Consider the following 17,171-nt stretch of genomic DNA (forward strand, 5'->3'; position numbering starts at 1 on the left):
TTTTACGGGGTTATTTTCTTATATTGGTAAATATACCACTTTTACGAGATCATTTTCACATATTAAATTATTAGCACTATTATGGGTTTGTTTTATAAAATTCATAAATTTACACTATTACGGGGTTGTTTTGTCATACTAAAAAATTTACCTCTTCTATGAGGCTGTCTCAGACTCGCAATTACACTACTTTTATAAGTCGTTTTCTCATATTAAATTATTAGCACTATTATGGGGTTGTTTTGTCAAATTTATAAATTTACACGTTTTATAGGGTTATTTTCTCATATTGATAAATATACCCCTTTTACGGGGTTGTTTTCTAATACTCTAAAATTAACCCATTTAAGGGGTTGTTTTCCCATACTCATAAATATACCAAAATTGCGGGTTAATATTCTCCGATTGATAAATATCCCCGTATTATGGGATTGTTTTCTAATATTCACAAATATACCCCTCTTACGGGGTTGTTTTCTCTTATTAAAAAATTTACCCCTTCTACGAGGCTGTTTTCTCAGACTCGCAATTATAATGCTTTTACGGGGTTATTTTCTCAGATTCATAAATATACACGTTTTACGATGTTATTTTCTTATATTGATAAATATACCACTTTTACGGGATCATTTTCTCATATTTAATTATTAGCACTATTATGGGGTTGTTTTCTCAAATTCATAAATTTACACGTTTTACAGGGTTATTTTCTCATATCAACAAAGATACCCCTTTTAAGGGGTTGTTTTATCATATTATAAAATTAAATCATTCAAAGGGTTGTTTTCTTATACTCGCAAATATACCAAAATTACGGGGTTATTTTCTCCGATTGATAAATATCCCCGTATTATGGGGTTGTTTTCTCATATTAGTAAATATACCCCATCTACGAGGCTGTTTTCTCAAACTCATAATTATATTACTTTTATGCAGTTGTTTTCTCAGATTCATAAATTTACATATTTTACGGGGTTATTTTTTTATATTGATAAGTATACCACTTTTACGGAGTTGTATTCTCATATTAAATTATTAGCACAATATGGGGTTGTTTGTCAAATTCATAAGTTTACGCGTTTTACGGAGTTATTTTCTTATACCGATAAATATACCCCTTTTACGCGGTTGTTTTCTTATATTAAAAATTAACCCATTTAATGGGTTGTTTTCTCATACTCACAAATATACCAAAATTACGAGATTATTTTCCCTGATTGATAAATATCCCCGTATTACGGGATTATTTTCTCATATTATAAAATTAACCCCTTCTACGGGGTTGTTTTCTCAGATTTATAAATATACACATTTCACTTAGTTATTTTCTTATATTGATAAATATATCACTTTTACGGGTCATTTTCTCATATTAAATTATTAGCACTATTATGGGGTTGTTTTGTCAAATTCATAAATTTACACATTTTACGAGGTTATTTTCTTATATCGACAAATATACCCTTTTTACAGGATTATTTTCTCGTACTCACTGATATAAAAAAAATTATGGGGTTATTTTCTCCAATTGAGAAATATCTTCATGTTGCGGGGTTGTTTTTTAATATAAAATATACCCCTCTTACGGGGTTGTTTTCTCATATTAAAAAAAATTTACCCCTTCTATGTGGTTGTTTTCTCATACTTGCAATTACACTATTTTTACAGGGTTATTTTTCCATATTCATAAATATACACGTTTTATGGGGTTATTTTCTTATATTGATAAATATACCACTTTTACGGGGTCGTTTTCTCATATTAAAATATTAGCATTATTATGGGGTTGTTTTGTAACATTCTTAAATTTACACGCTTTACGGGGTTATTTTCTCATATGGACAAATATACCCTTTTCACGAGGTTGTTCTCTTATGCTCTAAAATTAACCCATTTAAGGTGTTATTTTCCCATACTAACAAACATTCCAAAATTGCGGGGTAATATTCTCCGATTGATAAATATCCTCGTATTATGGAGTTATTTTTTAATATTTATAAATATACCCCTCTTACGGGGTTGTTTTCTCATATTAAAAAATTTACCCCTTCTACGAGGTTATTTTCTCAGACTCACAATTACACTACTTTTACAGGATTGTTTTCTCATATTCATAAATATACACGTTTTACGGAATTATTTTCTTATATTGATAAATATATCACTTTTACTGGTTCGTCTTCTCATATAAATTATTAGCACTATTATGGGGTTGTTTTGTCAAATTCATAAATTTACACGTTTTACAGGGTGATTTTCTCATCTCGACAAATATACCCTATTTAAAGAGTTGTTTTCCCATACTCACAAATATACCAAAATTACGAGGTTATTTTCTCTGATTGATAAATATCCTCGTGTTACGGGGTTGTTTTCTAATATTTATAAATATACTCCTCTTACGGGGTTGTTTTCTCATATTAAAAAATTTACCCCTTCTGCGAGGTTGTTTTGTCAGACTCGCAATTACACTTGTTTTATGGGTTATTTTCTCATATTCATAAATATACACGTTTTACAGGGTTATTTCCTTATATTGAAAAATATAACACTTTTACGGGGTCGTTTTCTTATATTATATTACTAGCACTATTATGGGGTTGTTTTGTCAAATTCATAAATTTACGTATTTTAGGGGGTTATTTTCTTATACTGAGAAATATACCCCTTTTACGGGGTTGTTTTCTCATATTATAAAATTAATCCATTTAAGGGGTTGTTTTCTCATACTCACAAATATACTAAAATTACGGGGTTATTTTCTCTGATTGATAAATATCCCCGTATTACAGAGTTGTTTTCTCATATTAAAAAATTTACCCCTTCTACGAGGCTGTTTTCTCAGACTCACAATTACACTACTTTTACGGGATTATTTTCTTAGATTCATAAATATACATGTTTTACGGGGTTATTTTCTTATATTGATAAATATACCACTTTTACGAGGGTGTTTTCTCATATTAAATTATTAGCACTATTATGGGGTTGTTTTGTCAAATTCATAAATTTATACGTTTTACAGAGTTATTTTCTTATATCGACAAATATACCCCTTTTATGGGGTTGTTTTCTCATACTGTAAAATTAATCCATTTAAGGGGTTGTTTTTCCATATTCATAAATATAAAAAAATTACGGGGTTATATTCTCCGATTGATAAGTATCCCCGTATTACGGGGTTATTTTCTAATATTTATAAATATACCCCTCTTACGGGGTTGTTTTCTCATATTAAGAAATTTACCCCCTCTACGAGGCTGTTTTTTCATACTCGCAATTACACTACTTTTACGGGGTTGTTTTTTCAAATAAATAAATATACATATGTTACGGGGTTATTTTTTTATATTGATAATTATACCATTTTCACAGAGTCGATTTCTCATATTAAATTATTAGCATTATTATGGGGTTGTTTTCTCAAATTTATAAATATATATGTTTTACGGGGTTATTTTCTTATATCGACCAATATACCCCTTTTACGGAGTTGTTTTCTCATATTACAAAAATAACCCGTTTAAGGGGTTGTTTTCTCATACTCACTAATATACCAAAATTACGGGTTATTTTATCCGATTGATAAATATCCCCGTATTACGGGATTGTTTTCTCATATTAAAAAATTTATCTCTTTTATGAGACTATTTTCTCATACTCGCAATTACACTACTTTTACGGGATTGTTTGCTCAGATTCATTAATATACACCTTTTACGGAGTTATTTTCTTATATTGATAGAGGTTAATTAAAACAAGCAGGTTCTTCTACTATGATTCTCTCTAGAGAAAGGCTTCTACTATTCTCTTTGCAGAGATTTTTATAGTTCATCATCTTCTATATCTAGTTAGTTTTGTTGCATTATTCTTTCAAGAATCAAAGGAGCTTTTTAAAGACGTGGAGAGAGATTATCAATCTTCTTCATTCCTTGAAGGGCCTTTGAATTTTGGGAGAGTTTTAATTTTCTATTTTATGTATCTTATATCTTTCTATTTAATTACAATAATCATTAGATTAAGTATGTCAGTCTAAGTTCCATAAGTGTTTAGTTTGGTTTTTTACTTATGTATGAACCTTATATATTATGAGTTTAATGAATAATTTCTTTACCTTCATATATGTATTAGTTTCATCTATTATTATTGGTTGACCATCATATCAATTTAGTAGTAATATTTGTCACGAAATTTTTTAAGTTAAAAATATTAGAAACATCATCTTTACTTTATATATGTTGGTATAAGAAACCTAGGTTGCATCATTAGCTTGAGTGACTTGGGGAAAAGGCACATCACCATCTCATTTGTTAGATTTGCACTTAAGGAAAATAAGGGGATTACCAAGTATAAGCTAGACTAAATGTTATTTTATCATATAGTTTACATTGATCATTCTAGTTGCATATTATTTTTTTTATAAACCTTAAGATCATTCTCAAAATATTGGCTTAGAGTATTTAGATTTATTTTTAGTATTTTGTGTGATAGTTGGTCTTTATAATATATGCTCTACAATTCCTTGTAAGATCGACCTCATGGTAGACTTGCCCATACTATCATTCGATTCGTATACTTGTGAATACTAATTTAGACACATCAGTATACTATATACAAAAGAACAAAATAATAATAAATAAAATTAAATAGTATACTTTAAGTAGCATGTTTTACAAAAATAATAGCAAAAATATACTTGAATCATTTTAATAATATCCTAGTGAATAATATCTTTTTAGTATCAAAGTACTATTCTTTAAATATTTTAACCATCCCCTTGAAATTTTTTATAGAAGTTTGAATATCAATAATTTGTGGAAACATATCAATTAGTAGAACCGTTGATAAAAGAAGGAGATGTTGTATATGAATCTGTAGTTAGGAAAATCCTATTGATTGCAGCTTTCTCCAGACCTTCGGGAAAAGCATGAAAAAAAAGGCTCGAATGGTATGATCCCTTCATCGCCCCAGAATGAAAGGGACGATCTCGTAGTTCTTTTGATATACAAAAATCAAAAAAATAAAATAAACTTCAATTACTTTAACAATATACTCAGTTTTATTATCTTAAATGTATCTTTTTCAAAAGCAGAAACTAAGTTCATAAAAAACTAAACGAATCCAACTGTAAAATCAATAAACTACAAAACACACATAAAGTAATAAAATCTTTTCTACTAACAACTTAAAAAAAAAACAAGGCAGGTATATTAACAGTGTACTTTAGATATACTGATATATAAAAATCATAAAAAAAGTATTTCAAATACTTTAGTAGTATATTTCAAATATATTTTAAATAGACTAAAAATTAACAAAATTAAAAATAAAAAAATAAAAAAAAGAAAGAAGTATATAAAATCTTCTCATACATGTCTATTCAATTTTGTATAAGAAAATACACCTTCAAAGAACGAGAAACAAATTCCTCAATGGAGATTTTACCATATTTTTAGATTGAAGCTTCTTCGAATCAGGAACAACTTTTTCAGCCACAACCTTTTTCCTTTTCGATCGCCTCAGTGCAGAATCCTCATTCAATTTTTCTACTTTTTTTAACGATTTTGGAGAATCTTCAACTGCATGTAACCTCTTCTCACTAATTTTTTCTTCATTTCTTCAATAGCATCATTTTTTTTTCTCTAACCTCGCTAACCTTCTTCTTACTCACTTCGTTTTCAAGAAAGGAAGGTTTAATCAACTTTCTTAAAATCTGACTATTAAATTTCACAATAAAAACTGAATTTTAGAGCTATTATTCATTATAATCTCATCATCACTCCTAATTTTAAATAACAAATTAAAAAAAATCAACTTTCAAAATCAAAAAAAGATAAACAAAGTAAAGTTTAAATTTGAAAGATAGATATACTAAAAAGAAAAAAAGAAGAAAAAAAGAAATATGTGGGAAACAAAAAAAAGTTAGAAGTCAACAAAACAATAATATTATAAATGAGAGATAAAAATAAAATAACATTGAAAAAGGAAATTTATACCGTATAAACAAAAAAAGTTACAGTATAAATAAAATATTTCATAAAAAAATCAGTGGGTCATGAAATTTCTTCATTATAATATAGCTTCCGAACTGCGTAGGTTTATGCTTTCAGGGGTTCAACAACACCGCTTAACTAAATAAAATGATATATCAACACGTTTTACGTATAGATTTCTCATTATAAATTTAAATATCATATTCTATCTTTTCCATTTTGGCGTTTTCATCGTAGTATTTTAGGAGCTGAAAGTTTTCTAGCTTTTAATACGAATATTATCCTTTAATATTCTTAAATTTATAAAAAGTAATATTATATTAAAAATTACATACCGAGTAAATTTTGATATATTTATAAAAATTAGTCGTTTTCTTACGTATTGTACGACTGTTATAATTATTTTGATTATAAATAATAATTAAAAATAATTATTTTTCAATTATATATATAAAGAAATTCTGAAATAAATGTTTTAATATATGTCACTATTTAAAAAAAAACTATTTTAACGTATATATTTACTTTTGACACATGAAATTTTTTTAAAATTATAATAAAATAAGTTTTAAAAATTTAATATTATATTAAAAAATATATGTTAAATAAATTTTTTATAAAAACTAGTCGTTTACCCACCCCGGGCGTAATTATTATGATTATTAATAATAATATAAATTAAATTTATACATAAAATTAAATAAAAATTCCAATATTTATAATTATTTAAAATATTAATAATAAATAATAATAAATTAAATATTTCTAATATCTTTCTCAATTTTTTTATTTTAATAATTTATTAAAACAATAATATAAAAATTATCAGTAAATTAACAGAAAAACTATAAAATTATATATAAATTTATAACTTTATATATTAATAATAAGTACACATGTCAAAATAAAAATTTTTGTGTCAAAATATAATAATACATGTCAAAGAATTTTTATTGAACCAAATACACGTACATATTAGTATTTTTTGTTAATTTACTTGTCAAATAAAAATGTCTGAACTCAATTATGCGAAATTCAAAGCTCAAAACTTAACTAGAACATAAATGAGAAGGATAAATGTTCGATGGTTTGAATGCTGAACTCGTGACTTCCATTTCCAGTTTTATGTGGATTACCAAACCGAGAATGCTTTAAATGTATTTTTGCATATATTCATTGATACTTTTCAGACTTGAGGCCATTTGCTGGAATATCATACAAAATAGAATATATACGGAAACAAATATTTGGGCTCCCATCACATCAACGAATGACGAATTTGTTTCGTAATTTTTTAAAAATTCACCGCTGCAAGTAAAGACGTCTTTCTTATTCTCTCTTTGGCTGTTGCCTGTGGTCGAGGACTTTTTTTTCTTTTTTTTTTTTGCCTTAACGGTGGCCAATCATAACTATTTACTTTTTACTCCTTTTTTTTTTTAATTTTCCTTTTGTAGTTTTTCTCCTTTTTTAAAAAAATTTATCACAATATAGCAGGAAAAAATTAGCCAGAATGTTTAGAAATAGATGACAAATAAAAATATATAAAAAAAAAATCTCATGACTATCAAAATATTAACATCTAGAAATAAATCAAAGCTTGCTAATCATAAACTGTATTTATTTAACTGAAACTCATTTAGAGTTTAATATTAGATTTATTTTTCCTAATTTTATGTTAATTTTATTGATAAAATATTATAAATCTTTTATTTTATCTTTTTTAATGGAAACTAATGTCTTTTTTCATGAGAATCTTTTTTTTTTTTTGTCATGGAAGCTAAATGTTTAAGTTTAATATCCAAAATCAGTACTTGCAAAGACTTATCAAAACATAATAAAAAGTGTGGAATGTATTTCTTCTCAATAAGCTACAGGCGTAGTCAATATGTTGTATATAATTGTTTTGTTAATACGATAAATGAAGCTCAAAAAAAAACTAATCTTTATAAAAACGATTTATGTCTTGAAAACATTCAAATTTAAACAAATTATAATTGTTAATTATTATTAATCAAAAGAACTCTTTTTATCTTTTTTAAGAAAAAAGAGTGCAAAATATAATGAAAATGAATGTTGAAATCTAGAAAACAAAGAACTTATTCTGAAATCACAATAAAAATAAACTGGAGATATTAGATCTAAAAATATGAATATGAGCACGATGATCTTAAGAGCATCAATCAAATTTTACCTAATGTAATCTCAAAGTTGACATATTATAGCACAAAAATGATAGTAAGAGAATACTCATTTACAACCCTCTATACCTTATCTGCTTCAAATGTTTCACCTTCTTAAAATCAGGCGCTTGATAATTTTTTTCCACCTCCCATGCAAGTTGTGACATACAATTGAACGAGGACTTTGCACTCTTTACATCCGTCACTTCCCTTGGGAAAGGGATCCGAACATCAAAAACGCCTTTCTCAGGACACGAAAGTCGCAAGTCGAAACCTAGCCGATCTATCCATATCATCTTTGCTTCCGATACCTGCAAAGGAAATTGAAAGAAAGGGATTTATAGCAAGGAAAAGAGACGCACAATCCTCTTTATTAGGGGGTGTAATAGGTTCAGATGACAGGAAATAGATTACACATAGCTTACACCGAACCTATTGTTCATGAGCAAACCCAACTGTAACTACGCAAAGTCAGATAACTAGTATCAAGCCATATTTGGCATATCTAACAATTCAGTCCTGGCTGTTTCTGAAATTGCAGCTCTATTCATGACACTATAGTAAAATAAGTAAAAATATGATTGATGATTGAAAACCTCTTATGATATACACTTTAAGAATTAAAACATGGTGCAGTATCTATTGTTAGCAAATACAGTGGAATGAAAAACTTAGTTTCACAAGACACATTAGGACCAGAATAACTGATTTTGAAAAAGCATGTCCGACTTTAGATGATGCCAACCTGAAGAGGATTTTAGTAATTTACCCTTGTTTTTAATTAACAAAAACGTGCATGCTCACCTATGCCTTGTTCAACTCTAAAAAGCTCAAACTAGGTTTGGGTCTTGGACCTAGTATTATTAGGCCATAGGCTTCTGGCTTCTCATTAAACCTAGGTCCACTGGCTTTTGAATCTTGCGCTACTTTTGATCACCACTGATGTAAGACAGATTTAGATGACATATTCTACACTGATTTTCACGGAAAATAAAGGATTTAAAGTTGGATCCAGGTCTAATTTGACAGAAATTCAGATCTGAAACAGAGGAATAGGAAAGGAAAGACAAAAAAACTGATAACTGATCAATAACTGTTACAGCCAGGAATGAGATTTCCCAAACATAATAAAGTTCCCAATCAGCCTCCCCATCACCCCTCCATGTTCCAAACAAGTGCTTGAGCATTTGAACCATGTTTGGCACATAGTTTGTAAACATGTTACCTACATGTCCCATCATTCTCCTCGGCTTGAAAGAACCCGACTCCGTCGCGTTAAAAGCATGAAATTGATCATAAAGATAAGGATCAAGTCTTTGTAACTCTTCTTCAGTTATCCACGGACAATCGGGTTGTGGACAGCCTACCCATTTGACGAGAAACTTTTGATAACCATCATTTCTATAGTGCATAAAAGAGGGAGATCATTAGGTAAATCTTATTGTACCAATCAGAAAAATCTTGCAATAAATCAATCACTTCTGGAGGCATTTTAGGGGGGGGGGGGGGCTAATTTAACAGCTGGTTACTTCATTTCTCTAGCCACAACAGCAAAAGTGACTTTGAAATCTCAACTTTCCACTTTGGTTTGTAGAGGTGTTTCTTTTGATTATGACCTCTAAATTTAGCTGTAGATGGACAATTCTGCTTGTAATTCTTAATATCAAGAAAACCAATTGGTTTTCTAAGATAAAGGACTTCTTTCCTATGGAAAAAATAATAGGTATTTTTCTTTCCATTATGACTCACATCTTGATCATAGAGCCATGGTCGACCAAGAAGGTTATAAGTTACTTGCATAGTAACAACTTCGCAAAGTATAGAATCACTTTAACCATCACATTCAGAAGTAACAAGACAACAGCGCGTTACCGAATGGTAGAGTTATTAATCCAAGCCACCTTGTAAGGATGTGGATGTGGTTCAGTTAGACGATTCAAATGTTCCACCGTGGATATTGACACTACATTCATAAAACTCCCACTAACAATGATTAGCTTCTTTACTTGGTTACCACATCGAACCAAGGTTTGAAATATTGAAGTGTGTCGTCAATCATCTTCTTCTTTTCTTGGAGTTCCTAAAATATGTCTCACAACTGAAAGAAATATAAAATCATGCTTTCATCTTGTAAATAATAAATTCACCCAATGTGCATAATCTTCTTGTGATGAACCTTCATCGACGTATTCTTTCCCTAATGTGCATGTTTTGTTTCTTTGTACACTGATATTGCATGTCCAATTTCTCCACATTTAAAGCATTCAATATCATTCCCTTCAGCATTAATAGTATTTGAAGAAGAAGGCTTTAAGTTGTTTAAGTGATTAGATGGTTGCGAAGCAGTAAATCTAGTGCTGGGATTTTCCCATATCCTCTTTTAATTGTCATCTCCCTAACTTGAATCCTAACTTTTCCTTTAGATGGCTGACTCAACCCTTCCTCTATCTAGGGTCACTTGATGTACGTGATCTAAAGATGCCAGATGTTGTCTAAACAATTCCTTCCTGATAGCCATTCTTAGACCAGCCTTAAATCAGACCATAGTTTTGCTCCTGATTGAAACCTCTACAAAATTTTCCATATATCCAACCACAAACATGTTTCCTTGCCTTAAAGCATATATCTATTCTCGAATCCTCTCAAGATAATTACAGGGCAGATATTTTTCGCGTAATTTTGCCCTCGTATAATTGCGGCTTGTTACCGGTGGTTGTCCCTCATATTCAACACCATACCACCATATAATTGCTAATCTCATAAGTTTTATTTTGGCAAAAATCACTCTTCCATTGTCTTCTATATTAAACCAACCTAAGTAAGATTTGATACTATTTAACTAGTTAGAAATTACTGTTGGATTTTTGCCTTCAAAATTCAGGACATCTACCTTGACTTTCTAGGTGATATCTCCTATTGTATCTTGTACTTGGTTACATAGGTTTTGATTAATTTGGTGATGTTCCCCAACATTCCTATGTGCAACCTGTAACACCTGGTCAACTCTTGCAGCTGGTCTTTGAGGGATGACTTGGGCAGTATCTTGATGATCTTGAGACATTTTCATCAGTTCTTCTATCCTAGCTTCCAATCTGTTAGTTGTTGTATCTATTTGATTACCCAATTCATCTCTTAATTCGGTAATTGTTGTGTCATGTCTTGTTTGGATAGCATCAATCTTTGAATTCAGCACAGTGTCTATCACAATTATTGTGCAAATTTAATCAATAAATTTCAAGGATCTTGAAACTCTAATACCAAAATTGATGTAGGAAAGATTTAATAACCTGTTCTGCATTGATTTTCCCAGAAAATAGAGGATTTAAAATATAATTCCAGCTCTGATTTGACAGTAGGAATAGGAAAGAAAAGATAAGAAAACTTCCAAGAGTCAACACTTAAAAGGTTTAGGAGTCCCACCTAAAGGAATTGAAACGTACAATTCTAGAGCAGCAGTTTGCAAGAAGTTTTAGCTTATTGAATCTGAAAACTGAATAATAATTGTTACAAGCACAACCGTAATTAATCCTAAACCTAAATACTTTTAGACTCCTAATTCTTAAAGGATCTCCAAACAAACACTTTATCCTAATCCAACAAGGATTTAGAACAAGACTGAACAATAATTAATAAAATAATGAGTTCTAAAGATGTTAAGAAACTAGAATACTTGCAACAACCAAAAACTAGATTTCTTTAAGAGATCAGATTTCTAAACCTAAGAAAGTTCCCAATCAGCCTCCCCATCATCCCCATTCCTCCATGTTCCAAACAAGTGCATGAGCATTGGAACCACGTTTGGCACGTTGTTTGTAAACATGTTGCCTACGAACCTCATCAACCTCAAACCCAAAAATAAAATCGAATAAAACTTTCTTTATCATTGACCAATGACGCTATGAAAATACTAAACTAATAGACAAATATACTATGCATGATAATGGCATATTCCATCATAATGAAAGAACACATTGATTGCTTCTGATCTTGCCACTCAAAACTCCCAGTTCAATTGTTCAAAGTCCAGTAATTTCATATTTTATCCCTTTCATCTTATAATTTTCAAAATCCAAGCTCCAGTCTGAAGTTTTGAGGACTAGAAAGCATCTCAAACCAGAAGCTCTTCTGCAAATGTTAGATGTCAATAATTCATTATACAATACATGAAAACTGACGCTCAACAACAAATAGTTGATCCATGTGATAGAATGAAGGTTATTGGTGTGCATGAACTCCATGATGACATCTCCATGAGGCACATCAAGGCAACACATGGCACCACTCACTAAGACATTGCTGTGATACCTACAACTTTATAATGCTAGATCTTTTTTTCTTTTTTTGACAACTTTATAACCTTAGATCTAAATGCTTATTTTGAAATCTTTTTCTACAGAAAACTTCCTATAATATGGAGTAGCCTTGTAAAAAACAAGGGACTCCCTGAGCTTTTGACAGGCTTGAGGCTGTAGCTCAAGAATGTAGGTATCAACTTGGTGTCAAGTTTCTCTACCAAACACTCACAAAACAGTTATTGATGTGAGATGCAAGGCTCAAAGTAAAGTTTAATTTAGTTCATCTTCTAACAAGAACATCCATATGAGAGAGGCTTGGAGACAAGTACTAATGGATCAGTTGTTAGCCATATGTACCTTAGAAGATAATGCCATTCAAAGTCAAATAGAAAGAGAAACTACTACTTAGAAGCTTTACAGTGAAGAAAAAGATTAAGGTCCAATAAACTGAAGACAGATTCTAATGGAGAAGTGCTAACAAAAATCTAAAAGCAGTTTAAAGTATGACAAGTACAAAAACAAAAAGAAACTATTTATTCTATTATGTTATAATCTATCACACTGCATTATCTAGATTAGATATTTTATCTCTATTACATCCAATGGAACCTTGCAAAATTGTCACTTACATCAGAAGAAAATCAAGATCAATACTGTGTCACAAGCAAATTAGACAAGAAAAAAAAATGTTTAAGAAAGAATAATTGAACGAGAGGAAGAAAAAGCTGGATTAGTGGCTAACCTGGAAATCCAAATCCACATATATGTTGCAAAAGCGGTAAACATCTTCACTGTTCTTGGCATTTATCTCACTAACAATTGCTTCCGCTGAATCTCTGAGTGGATCAGGAATTGCTTCTTTGTAATCCAATGAAGTAACCCATACACCATCCTGAAAAGTTTGCCACATATATTTAATACAAAAATTAAGTTATTACCTATCCTAGAATGTTGAAATTCAGCAGGGAAAATCAAAGTACATAACACAATGACACAAACATCTAAATAAAAGCCTTAATGTACCTCCATGTAGTCTTCCATTTGAAGTACCCGATCAACAGCAATAACATGTATGAGATCATCATCCACATCTTCACCAAACCTCTTTTTCCATATTGATTGATGCCACTGGAAATATAGCAGATTCAAACAAGACTCATGACCTAAGTAGACAAATGAGTGTACATAGGAAATGAAACACGCATTCAGCTGCATTAACTGAGCATCATGCTAGATGATAGAACATCAAAACCTACTATCTTGGATGGTGGGGTGTGTGAATTAGTATGTAGGCGCAGATAAGCATGTTCATTGCTAAAGCAGAGGGGCCCAAGTGCAGCAAATTAATCGGTAAATTGCCCCGTCAATACCAAATCATTGGACTTAATATCCAATTCATACCAATACTTCAATTTCTTTTCTTTGTCGCACCAGTAAGTCATTTTCTATTTCAATTTAGGATACCTACCATTGTTTCGGCCTATTTTTACCCACATGACCACTAAAAATAGAAAATTTTTAATTGATTCACCGCATCAATAATGTCAACTCAATAATAATTTATCCTACTAACATGTGGGACCCACCTTTACATTTTTTTAAACCACACATAGTTAGAAGGGGAATCATGTGCTTAGTAGGATAAGTTATTAGTAAGTTGGCGTTGTTGATGTGCGAATCAATTAAGAATATTCCATTTTCGAGGGCAATGTCAACAAAAATAGGCTGGAAAAGTTAAAAGTACTCTAATTCAACCAGAAATAGAAGTACTAGTACCAAAAAAGATAAACTTAAAGTATTGGTACTGATTGGAAACAAGGTCGGAAGTTTTGGTACCAATGGAGCAATTTACCCTGAATTAATCACATTTGTAGGTGCCATTTGTAATTTCCCCAGCCTTTGAAAACCATCCTCTCTTAAGCAGGTAGGATTTCTTTTCCCTGCAGTAATAGAGAGAAATAAAGAGTACTTGAACTTCAGAGGCTATGTAAATTAAGAATATCATTCATGATATGATACAAAAAAATTGCATCTGAACAGATACAACTTAAGTATCTTTCACCATAAGGCCTCTCCTAATGTGGAATTGTAATTTTGAAGCAAATGGAAGACTAGGATCTTTAAGAATTTAAATATAATGTTGAAAAATTAGGGAACAGAGTGGCAACATAATGCCAGCATTAGGAGTAATCTGAAAAGTGGCAACGCAAGCATTCTGGTATCAAGACATTTGAAATCAAAACCAACAAGCCATGAAACTGCTAGAAGCCCCTTCGTACTATGAAAGGTAGTAGGATGATGACATGTTCAGCTTCAGCAACTAAAATCAAATATTGATCAAAGCAACAAGCTTAAACATAAGGGACTGAGTACTTCCATATAGAAGATATTTGAATTTTTTCAATAACTTGATAAGGATTACTAAGAGGTTTTTCACTAACAGGATTTGTAGATGTAAGGTTGTTATAAAGTATTAGTAGGAGGTAAACAGTTAGTACAATGCCTTCTTCATAAAGAAAGGCGAGTAAAAGTCTAGTCCCGGATACAGGGAAGCACTGAAGTAAAGAAGGAACTAGAACAGGATGGTACCTGAGACTTGTTGTAGAACTTTCACTTGAACCAGCACTAGCACTAGAAATTCCCATTTTGACATGCCAACAAGATCCTATAGAATCCTCCATTTAGATAGAATCACTCTTAGCGGAATAAATATCAGATGGAAGAAATTTATAGAATAAAGATTATGAGAGATTACTGGGGTTCTCGAATAGGACAAGTTAGAGAGAGGTGTGGGAGGAAGGATGAGCAAAGTTAACATACATATGCAGGGAGGTGGTAGCTCTCTTTGGTGGTATAGAGGGGTCTAAGTGATTTCATGAGTACTTCTACGATAGGTGTATAAGTGTTTTAAAATGAACTTCAAGGGATCCCAATAATTTTTCCATTTCAACTGATTAAACATAATTTTACTAATTTCAAAAGGGGAAACTTTTCAATACAATTGTTGCACTTTTTAGCAAGCAAGTTTCAGTCCATAGAACACTTAATGAATTCTAAATTCATTTTTGAGCAATTGTTGCACAATATTTCATGCTTGTTGATACAACTACTTGACAAAAATTCTAAAGAGCTCTCAGAGGAATTGTCATCTAAAAGAATGTACCAATTGATGCTAATGTAATAAGATTTGACAAACAAGTTTCAGCAAAATTTCATTTTTCTGCGGCCATATTTCCTATTGTAAACCCAGTCAATCCAAACTTGGAGAGCGTTAATTGAAATATTAGTTTAGTGATACAGAACTAATCTGTCTTCTTTTTTTTTTGGTGCGGATCAATAATAGTAGAATAATAATGCTTTGAAAAATAAGAGAGTTCCATTTGTATCCAGATTTCATATTCAAGCAGAAAGTCTCACACGAATAAGAAAGTACCAACAATTGCTTCACAGTATTTTTCAACGGATTAAAAAAAAAAATCACACTCATAACCCGAAACATCATTTGATAAAGTTACCTTGACGAGCTTACTGTCCTCTGGCTTGTGAAGGCAGCCCTGAATTGTGCATTGTGGGGTCCGCATTCCACACTGCTCAAACTATATATAGATATATACAAAAAAAAAGACCACGCAGTTAAATCTTTCACTTAAAACATCAAAAAGAAGAAAACAGAGGAGAAAAAAGAATTGAAAGACCTGAACGTGAAGGGTAGACTTGGTATCAAGAGAGAAGTGAGTATGGGAGTGATTGAAACACAAAATGGGAGTGCCATCATCATCCACAGCAAAGCGAACACCAACACCAAGAGGCCAATTATCGCGGGTCAAAGTAGAGAGAGTAGCGACTGAAGATAACTCCATTATGGTTCTAGAGACCTCGGCCGGGAACGGCCTGTCGGTGGAGGAAGAGACATGGGCATGGGGTTCTGAAACAGTGGAAAGAGAGGATCTTAAGGGGAATTGGCGAGGGAAATGGAGTCTGGTGGTTGTGGGTCTTGGGAGAAAGAGATGAGAGAGTGGGAAGTGAGGGGTGAGAGATTGGGTCTGGAGATGATGATGATGCATTTTTTTATTTTTTTATTTTAGAGAGTCAGAGAATTTTTTGGTGTCAATTTGGGTCTTCAATTGGAAAATCTTAAAAGTCAAAAAGGAGGAGAGATTCAAGAGATAGTAAGTGTGTGTCGTACAAGGAAGAAAAGAAGAGAAGATAGGAATGATGTTGCTATTGATAATGAATTGCAGGGGGAAAAGTACAAAAATTCACGCATCAATGATTCGTGTCACGAAACTTAAGTTTAGAGGTTAGCCAAGTGGCACGGCACTTAGTTAACTTGCTTGTTAAAGTCAAACTAAATAAGTTTAGATGTAAGTTGGAAGAGATTTTAGGTGAGCAAAGTAGGCAGCAAGGGTTTAGGACTAAAGTAGAGTAGAGAGTTAGAAGCACTTGAGCTTAAAAGTATGGAGAGCTTTGTTGATATTTTCAACCTTCTTTACAAGTATGTGGTGTGGCTTTTATATAAGCTTCCCACCTCCTCAACTTTTGGCTAGGATTAGTTCATCTAGAACTTTCTACAAACAACACATGTACATGGCTTTCTTAGGAAGCTACTCTATTTACAAAGCATAGGAATTTTCTGGAAGGCAGTCTTCCTTACTCCTTCATGGGAAGCTTCTAAGCAGCTCTTTGGCTTGCCTTGGCAAAGA

At 31.3% G+C, this 17,171-nt stretch overlaps 1 protein-coding gene across 3 annotated transcripts; it reads right to left on the reverse strand.

Moving 5' to 3' along the window:
- Positions 1-8,106: 8,106 nt before the first annotated feature.
- On the reverse strand, positions 8,107-16,692 carry LOC8264749 (glutamyl-tRNA reductase-binding protein, chloroplastic). 3 transcript variants are annotated; one of them, XR_001535631.3, is made up of 7 exons: positions 16,164-16,689; positions 15,984-16,064; positions 15,058-15,133; positions 14,321-14,408; positions 13,492-13,596; positions 13,211-13,360; positions 8,350-8,484 (listed from the first exon to the last, which is right to left on the reverse strand). XR_001535631.3 is itself a non-coding variant. In XM_015722854.3 (5 exons), the coding sequence occupies exons 1-5, from the start codon at positions 16,530-16,532 to the stop codon at positions 8,245-8,247; spliced, it is 945 nt and encodes a 314-aa protein (XP_015578340.2). In that variant the 5' UTR covers positions 16,533-16,676; the 3' UTR covers positions 8,107-8,244. The 3 variants fall into 3 exon arrangements, 1 of the variants encoding a protein (XP_015578340.2); XR_001535632.3 differs by lacking the exon at positions 8,350-8,484 and adding an exon at positions 9,152-9,574 and having other exon boundaries at positions 16,164-16,692; XM_015722854.3 differs by lacking the exons at positions 14,321-14,408; positions 15,058-15,133 and having other exon boundaries at positions 8,107-8,484; positions 16,164-16,676.
- Positions 16,693-17,171: the final 479 nt, after the last annotated feature.

Source organism: Ricinus communis, chromosome 4, assembly GCF_019578655.1.
Source record: "Ricinus communis isolate WT05 ecotype wild-type chromosome 4, ASM1957865v1, whole genome shotgun sequence".
Lineage (NCBI taxonomy): Eukaryota > Viridiplantae > Streptophyta > Magnoliopsida > Malpighiales > Euphorbiaceae > Ricinus > Ricinus communis.

Excerpts from the sequence above, each read along its gene's own strand:
- LOC8264749 (XM_015722854.3), bottom strand. The coding sequence starts at position 16,532 with ATGCATCATCATCATCTCCAGACCCAATCTCTCACCCCTCACTTCCCA. Across the intron at positions 13,361-13,491 it reads AAATGGAAGACTACATGGAG|GATGGTGTATGGGTTACTTC; the intron begins GTACATTAAGGC and ends CAAACTTTTCAG. Across the intron at positions 8,485-13,210 it reads ATGTGGATTTGGATTTCCAG|GTATCGGAAGCAAAGATGAT; the intron begins GTTAGCCACTAA and ends TTTCCTTTGCAG.